The following is a 7,406-nucleotide window of genomic DNA, read 5'->3' on the forward strand; positions in this document are numbered from 1 at the left end:
ATTTCACTCTAGACTTGCACTGTAAACTGAATCCCTCTCCAGTTTCTGGTGTCAACCCTTTAATACTTGTCTATGTCTCTTGTATCTATCTCCTCCCTTCATCTCTGTCTGCTCTGTCTGTCTGTCTGTCTGCTTTGCATTCTTCATCCCCCGGCATCCACACTATCGCTCCTCCACCTCTCCTTTCACCCTCTCCCTCTGCCTCTCCTACTCTCTTCTCTTCTCTCTCTCTCTCCTCTCTTCTCTCTCTCTCTCTCTCTCTCTCTCTCTCTTCTCTCTCTCTCTCTCTTATTCTCGCTCTCTCTCCTTCTCTCTCTCTCTCTCCTTCTCTTCCTCTCTCTCTCTCTCTCTCTGCTCCTCTCTCTCTCTCTCTCTCCCTCTCTCCCTCACTCACTCACTCACTCACTCACTCACTCACTCACTCACTCACTCACTCACTCACTCACACTCAATTTAAATTCAAAGGGCTTTATTGGCATGGGAAACATATGTTTACATTGCCAAAGCAAGGAAAATAGATAATAAACAAAAGTGAAATAAACAATAAAAAATGAACAGTAAACATTACACATAAATTCCAAAGGATTACAGACAGTTTAAATGACATATTACATCTATCTACAGTGTTGTAATGATGTGCAAATAGTTAAAGTACAAAAGGGGAAATAAATAAACATAAATATGGGTTGTATTTACAATGGTGTTTGTTCTTCACTGGTTGCCCTTTTCTTGTGGCAACAGGTTACAACTATTGCTGCTGTGATGGCACACTGTGGTATTTCACCCAATAGATATGGGAGTTTATCAAAATTGGGTTTATTTTTTAAGTTATTTGTGGGTCTGTGTAATCGGAAGGAAATATGTGTCTTTAATATAGTCATACATTGGCAGGAAGTTAGGAAGTGCAGCTCAGTTTCCACTTCATTTTGTGGGCAGTGTGCATATAGCATCTCTTGAGTGCCAGGTCTGCCTACGGCGGAGTCTCTCAATAGCAAGGCTGAGTCTGTACATAGTCAAAGCATTCCTTAGTTTTGGATCAGTCACAGTGGTCAGCTATTCTGTCACTGTTTACTCTCTGTTTAGGGCCAAATAGCATTCTAGTTTGCTTAAAAAATATATAAATTCTTTTCCAATGTGTCTCGTAATTATATATATTTTTTCTCATGATTTGGTTGGGTCTAATTGTGTTGCTGTTCCAGGACCAGCTTGCTTAGGGGACTCTTCTCCAGGTTCATCTCTCTGTAGGTGATGGCTTTGTTATGGATCATTAGCAGGTATCGAACAAATTCTGTTCTGCATGCATTATTTGGTGTTTAACGTTGTACACAGAGGATTTTTGGGGGGCAGAATTCTGCATGCAATGTCCCATTTTGTGAATTCTTAGTTGGTGAGCGGACCCCAGAACTCACAACCATAAATCTCTCTCTCTTCATACTCCCTCCATTACAGACTCCAGGTGGGCTGGTGGCTTCATCACACTCAGAACTCCTGAGTTAGTGTCTAGAATGGCCTAGACCTCCTACTCATCATATCCTATGTATGTCTATGGTCTCTTACCTTCTACACCCCTCAACCCCCCGGGTCATATCCCAATAGTATTTTTAACAGATTCCTCTCCTCATCACTTCTTCATGGTTATCACCAGTCTGAGAGGCCTGATATGGCCATATGTGATTGAAGCAATATGCAATAACGTAAGATATATGTGATTTAATACGCTACTACACATCCTGAAAAAGACTGGTGGTCATGTCCCAATAGTCTTTAAGTGTCCCCTTTATGTCCCTGTGGGATCACTGATGTGACCTTGCTGGCTAATGTAGGTGACAGAAGTCATATTGGTATCAGCCCTCAGTGATCATGACGGAGAGAGGAGAAGAGACGAGGAGGAACCAAAGGAATCATTGGGATCGTTTCCTCTTTTCTCTTCTCACCCTACCTCTTTACCCCCTATCGTTCACCGCTTCACCTGACCCCAACACCTACATTGGCTCTTACCGTTGGACAGCCGGTTGCCGTTCTCAATGGGAGTGGGGCTTGGGGAGGGGGGGGCGTGGTTGTTGGCGTTCTTGTCCTGTAGCTGCGGACACGAGGAGGTGGGGGTGGAGCCTGGGTGCTCCTCTCTCCCTGGCAGGTTGATGTTGGAGTTGAACCCTGGGAGGAGATGACAAACACACTCACACACACTGTTACTGCCATCGGTTTGTTTCCATACATTGAATTGTTAAACTGTTAGTTCCCAAAATATTTTTGGTACCTCAGATTGTTCTTGCAATTCTCACATAGAGACATCGTTGGGATGAATGTTTGAAAGGCTTTTTACATTTGTAACACAAACCAGTTTTGAGAATATCCTGATTAAAGTGGCCATTTTAGGCCCTTTTAGACCTACAATTGCCTCCAGTAAGACCCTATGACCTATGAACCTTACACGATACAGACAACACCCTGGTGTCATGATATTCCTAATAGCGCCTTCTAACATATGGAGCATCACTCAATTCTGAAATACAATTTTAAACATTCATTTATTCAACATTAAAACAATTTATATGAATACATCAAAATGACCCTTTTTGATTTAGTTCCTTTTTAGACCTATTGTTTTAATACAGAATATACTCTACAAGTACATCACATTTCTAGAGTCAGTTCTCTGCTACTTTTAAAGGTTAAAGCTGGGAATGCCTCAGGGAGCTTCAAGTTTAAAGTTGGGAATTCCCATGACATCCCTGCGGCATTCCCGTATCCCACAGGAGGGGCAGGGGGGGGGGGGGGGGGGGCAGCTGCTCATCACAGGCATGGCATTGATACCTCCCCTAACCCCCAGGCCACCCCAGAGCACATCGGTTATCACAGATAACCATTTAGTGCCAGAGGGAACGGAAGCAGGCCTGTCCCGTTTAAGCCCAGTGGCAATCTCGCTGTTCCACACCCTGACCACCAGCTCCTCTCGGCTTAGGCAAGTCAATGTGCCTTGCTGGTCATTCTATGTCTAGGCATTGTGACATTGAGATGGGAAATAGTGTCACGTCAGCCTGAGGGTTCTGTTTCTACCCTAGACCCCTGAGTTTAAGCCCTTGGCATTCTTGTGGATATCCGTAAACTACTGTTAGTTGCCCCTTCTTCAATGCCCCGTCTCAATGACTTAGTTAGATTAAGAAAGTATTCCCACTGGCACAAACTGGCTGATCAACGTTGCTTCCACATCATTCAATGATGAATATGTCTGTGCCAGTGGATGTCTCTGCTACACTCTTTCTGTCCTCATGTCATCTTCCCCCTTTCGTAGTGAGGAAGAGTGATATACCCCACTACGGTGGATAAATATTAATCTCATATTATATTAACCTACACACTCTAATTATACTTGAATGAAGGGAGAAGGAGAAGAAAGGAAGAAGAGAGAGAGCGAGATAGAGGAGAGCAAGAGAGAGAGGTGAAGGAGAGGAGAGAGGAAAAGAGGACAGAGCGTGACAGTGGAAGAGAGAAGGAGGAGAGAGAGAAGGAGAAAGAGAGGAGAGAGAGAGAAGATTAGAGAGCGAGAGAGAGAGAAAGGAGAAAAAGAAAAGGAGCGAGACGAGAGCAGAAGAGAGAGAGACGAGAGAAGAGACGAGAGAGAGAGAGAGAAGAGGAGAGAAGAGAGACGAGAGCAAAGAGAGAGAGAGGAGAGACATAGAGACGAGAGAGAGAGAGCAAGAGAGAGCTGTAGAGAGAGACTAAAGAGAGAAGACTGATTAGAGAATAAAGAAGAGAGCATTAACAGAGAAAGAGAATATACAGAGAGCATAACGACAGAGAAAGAGAAAACACAGAGAGCGAGATCATACAGAGAAATTAGAGATAGATACAGAGAGAGAATCAGAGAGAGAAAACGCGTTATACAAGAAGAGGATATGGAGCGAGCAAGAAGGAGAGAGAAAGAAGGAGAGAGCAAACGAGAAAGAGAGAGAGGAGAGGAAAGAGACGGAGAGGAGAAAGAGAGAGAGACGAAGAAGGAAGACTATGTAGAGAAAGAGAAAACGAGAGAGGAGAGAGACAGAGAGATGGACGAGAGAAAGGAAAGACACGAGAAATGGAAAGAGCGAGAAGAAACATCCTCTTGCTACACACGTAAACAAACACCAAAGAATGCATCAGAGCAGAATTATGCCGATAACCGCTACATTATCACAAATCCGACGAAAAGAACTGCTACATTTCTACAATCACCTAAAGCGACAGATGCAATTCCCAAAACCCTTCCATAACGAAGGCCCATCAGCCCACAGAGGAGCATGAAACACGTGAGCAAAGACGCTCCCCTAGCAATTGTCCGTGCTCGTTCACAAACAGAAACCAACCCCACAGAGCCCCATGACAGCAAAGCCAATCAGACCCCAAACCAAATCAATGAGAAAACAAGATAATTACTTGACACATTGAAAGAATTAACATAATAAACAGAGTAAACTGAATGCTATTTGGCCCTAAACAGAGAGTACACAGTGCACATTAATTGACCCATGTGACTGAACCCCAAAAAATTAAGAAGCTTTGACTATGCATAGCACTCACGTGAGCATAGCCTTGCTATTGAGAATGGCCACTTAGCGACAGAACTGATCTCTCCAAAGCAGACAGTGCTATGCTGCACACTGTCCCACAAATACGGTGGAAAGTGAGCTGCACTTCCTGACCTCCTGCCCAATGTATGCACAATTTAGAGACACATATTTCCCTCAGTTACACAGATCCACAAATAATTTTTGAAATCCCAATTTTGATAAACTCCCATATCTATTGGGTGAAACACAGTGCTATCACAGCTAGCAAGATAGTTGTAACCTGTTGCCACAAGAACAAAGGGCAACGAGTGACAGAAAAACCATTGTTGAAATACAACCCATATTTATGCGTTATATTATTTTCCCTTTTGCTAGCTTTAACTACTTCACATCGTCACCAAAACTTATATATTACTGTAATACATACTATGACGTTGAAATGCATTTACTTCATTGGAACGTATTCTTCTTTTCTAGCTCAATGGTTTACTGTTATTTTTGATTTTTATTTAAGATGTTGTTACTATCTATGTTCACTTGCTTTCATGGTAAACATTTCCCATTCAGTAAGCCTCTCCTACATTTAAATTGAAACTTATGAATGAAATTGAATGAAGAGAAAGAAAGAGAGAGTGAGAATGAAGGAGAGAGGGACTCAGTTGTTATTCTGTGTGGTGTTAACAATGATGTACTTTCATAACTGATCTAACAGTTTACTTGCTTGTGTTCATAACATATTTAGGTCTGTTGAGGGAAGTGTTTGAACATGTTGTTATTGAAACACTCGGCTTTAAATCACTGCAGTAGCTAGGAAAACCGTCGAAAACACATTTACCCATTTAATCAAAATCAAAATCAAAGGTTATTGTGTCACATTACCCGAACGGAGGAGACTTAACCGTGAAATGACTGCTAGTAACACAACAGAGGAAACAAATTTACTGCACAATGTGGAGCTATATACCAGGACAAGTTTAACCAGTACCAGATCAATGTGAGCTATAACAGGGAATTACCAGACCAGATCAATGTGGAGCTACGTAATACAGGAAGTACCAGTACCATATCAATGTGGAGCATATACAGGCGCATACCAGTACCAGATCAATGCTGGAGCTGATATACAGGAGTACCCAGTATCCAATCAATTGTACTATATACAGGAGTACCATACCAGATCAATTGGAGACTTATATACAGGAGAGTACCGAGTAACCAAATACAATTGGAGCTATGTATTACAGGGTAGTAACCAGTACCACGATCTAATGTGGTACTATATTCAAACAGTACCCGTACCAGATTCAATTTGTGGAGCTATATACAGTATGCTACCCAAGTACCAGATCAATGTGGAGTTTTTATACACGGAAGTAGCCAGTACAGATCAATGTGGATATTATACAGAGTAACCTTGACCAGTATCAATGTTAGCCTATATACAGGAAGTCACCGATACCAGCAAATCAAAGTGGAGCTATATTAACCAGGTGCATTACCATGTGCTATTAAATCATGTGGACTATTACAGGAATAGTACCCAGTACCATATCAAGGTTGAGCCTCTATACAGGAGTACCAGACCACATCAATGTGAGCTTAGGATATCCAGGGAGTACCATACCAAGATCAAGGTCACCGCAATAAAGAAGAACAGTACCAGCTACCAGTATCTCAATGTGAGCTATGACTACAGGGCAGTCCATCAAGTACCCAAGTACCGATCCATGTGGACTATATACAGGCCCCTAGTACCTAGTACCAATCAATGTGGAGCAATATAAAGGAAATACCAGACCAGATCGCATATTGGTGGCCTGATATACAGGAGTACCATACCAGATCAATGCTGAGCTATATCCAGCGCTGTACCAGTACCAATATAATGTAGAGCTATATTACAGGGTGCTACCATACCAATCAATGTTGGGCAAGCTATATTACAGGGAAGTACCAGTACCAGATTAAACTGTAGAGCTATATAAAGGAGTACCGATACCAGATCAATGTCGGAGCCCAATTATAAGACAAGTTACCAGTACCAAATCATATTGGAGCTATTATACAGGGCAGTACAGTACCAGATCAATGTTAGAGCTTATATACAGGAGCAGTACCATACCAGTGATCAATGGGGACCTCATATATCTAAGACAACTACCAGTTACCCAGATCAAATCATTGTGAGCTATATACAGGGTGTACCAGTACCAGATAAATGTAGAGCTATATCACAGGGGTACCTAGTACCAGCATCAATTTTGGAGCCTACTATACAGCATACCCAGTACCAGATCAAGTGAGCTATATACCAGGATCACGTACCAACATACCAGCTATCAATGTGCGGAGCTATATACAGGGCCATACAGACCAGTTACCAGACTCTAATTTGTAGCTGAGCATACAGGATTTATCCAAGTACCAGATCAATGTGGAGCTATTATACATGAAGTACCTAATAACACAATTCAATGTGGATCTATTATACAGGAAGTACCAGTACCAGATCAATTGTGGAGCATCATATCAGGGAGTACCAGTACGCAGATCAATTGAGCTAATTACACGGCGATTACCAGTATCCATATCAATGTAGTAGCTATATACAGGGAGTTACTAGTACCAATCAATTGTCGATCATATTAAGGGTGTACTATACCAGAATCAATGTGGAGCTATATACAGGGTTCTGTACCAGTACCGTATCAATGTAGCTACATACCAGAGTTACCTAAGTACCAATCTATGTGAGCTATATACAGGAGTACTATACCAGATCAAATGTTGAGCTATATACAGGTTTACCAGTACAGCATCAAGGTGGAGCATATACAGGGCGAGTACAGCTCTCTCGGA

At 42.2% G+C, this 7,406-nt stretch overlaps 1 protein-coding gene across 1 annotated transcript in view; it reads right to left on the bottom strand.

Annotated features, from left to right (window-relative positions):
- Nucleotides 1-1,957: 1,957 nt before the first annotated feature.
- The window catches only part of LOC111959253 (uncharacterized), a 202,670-nt gene continuing 197,221 nt past the window's right edge, over nt 1,958-7,406 (bottom strand). Inside the window, 1 exon segment of the mRNA XM_070437758.1 lies at nt 1,958-2,154. Within this exon segment, the coding sequence (XP_070293859.1) occupies nt 1,958-2,154 (197 nt within the window).

This window comes from Salvelinus sp. IW2-2015, linkage group LG36 (assembly GCF_002910315.2).
Source record: "Salvelinus sp. IW2-2015 linkage group LG36, ASM291031v2, whole genome shotgun sequence".
Classification (NCBI taxonomy): Eukaryota; Metazoa; Chordata; class Actinopteri; order Salmoniformes; family Salmonidae; genus Salvelinus; species Salvelinus sp. IW2-2015.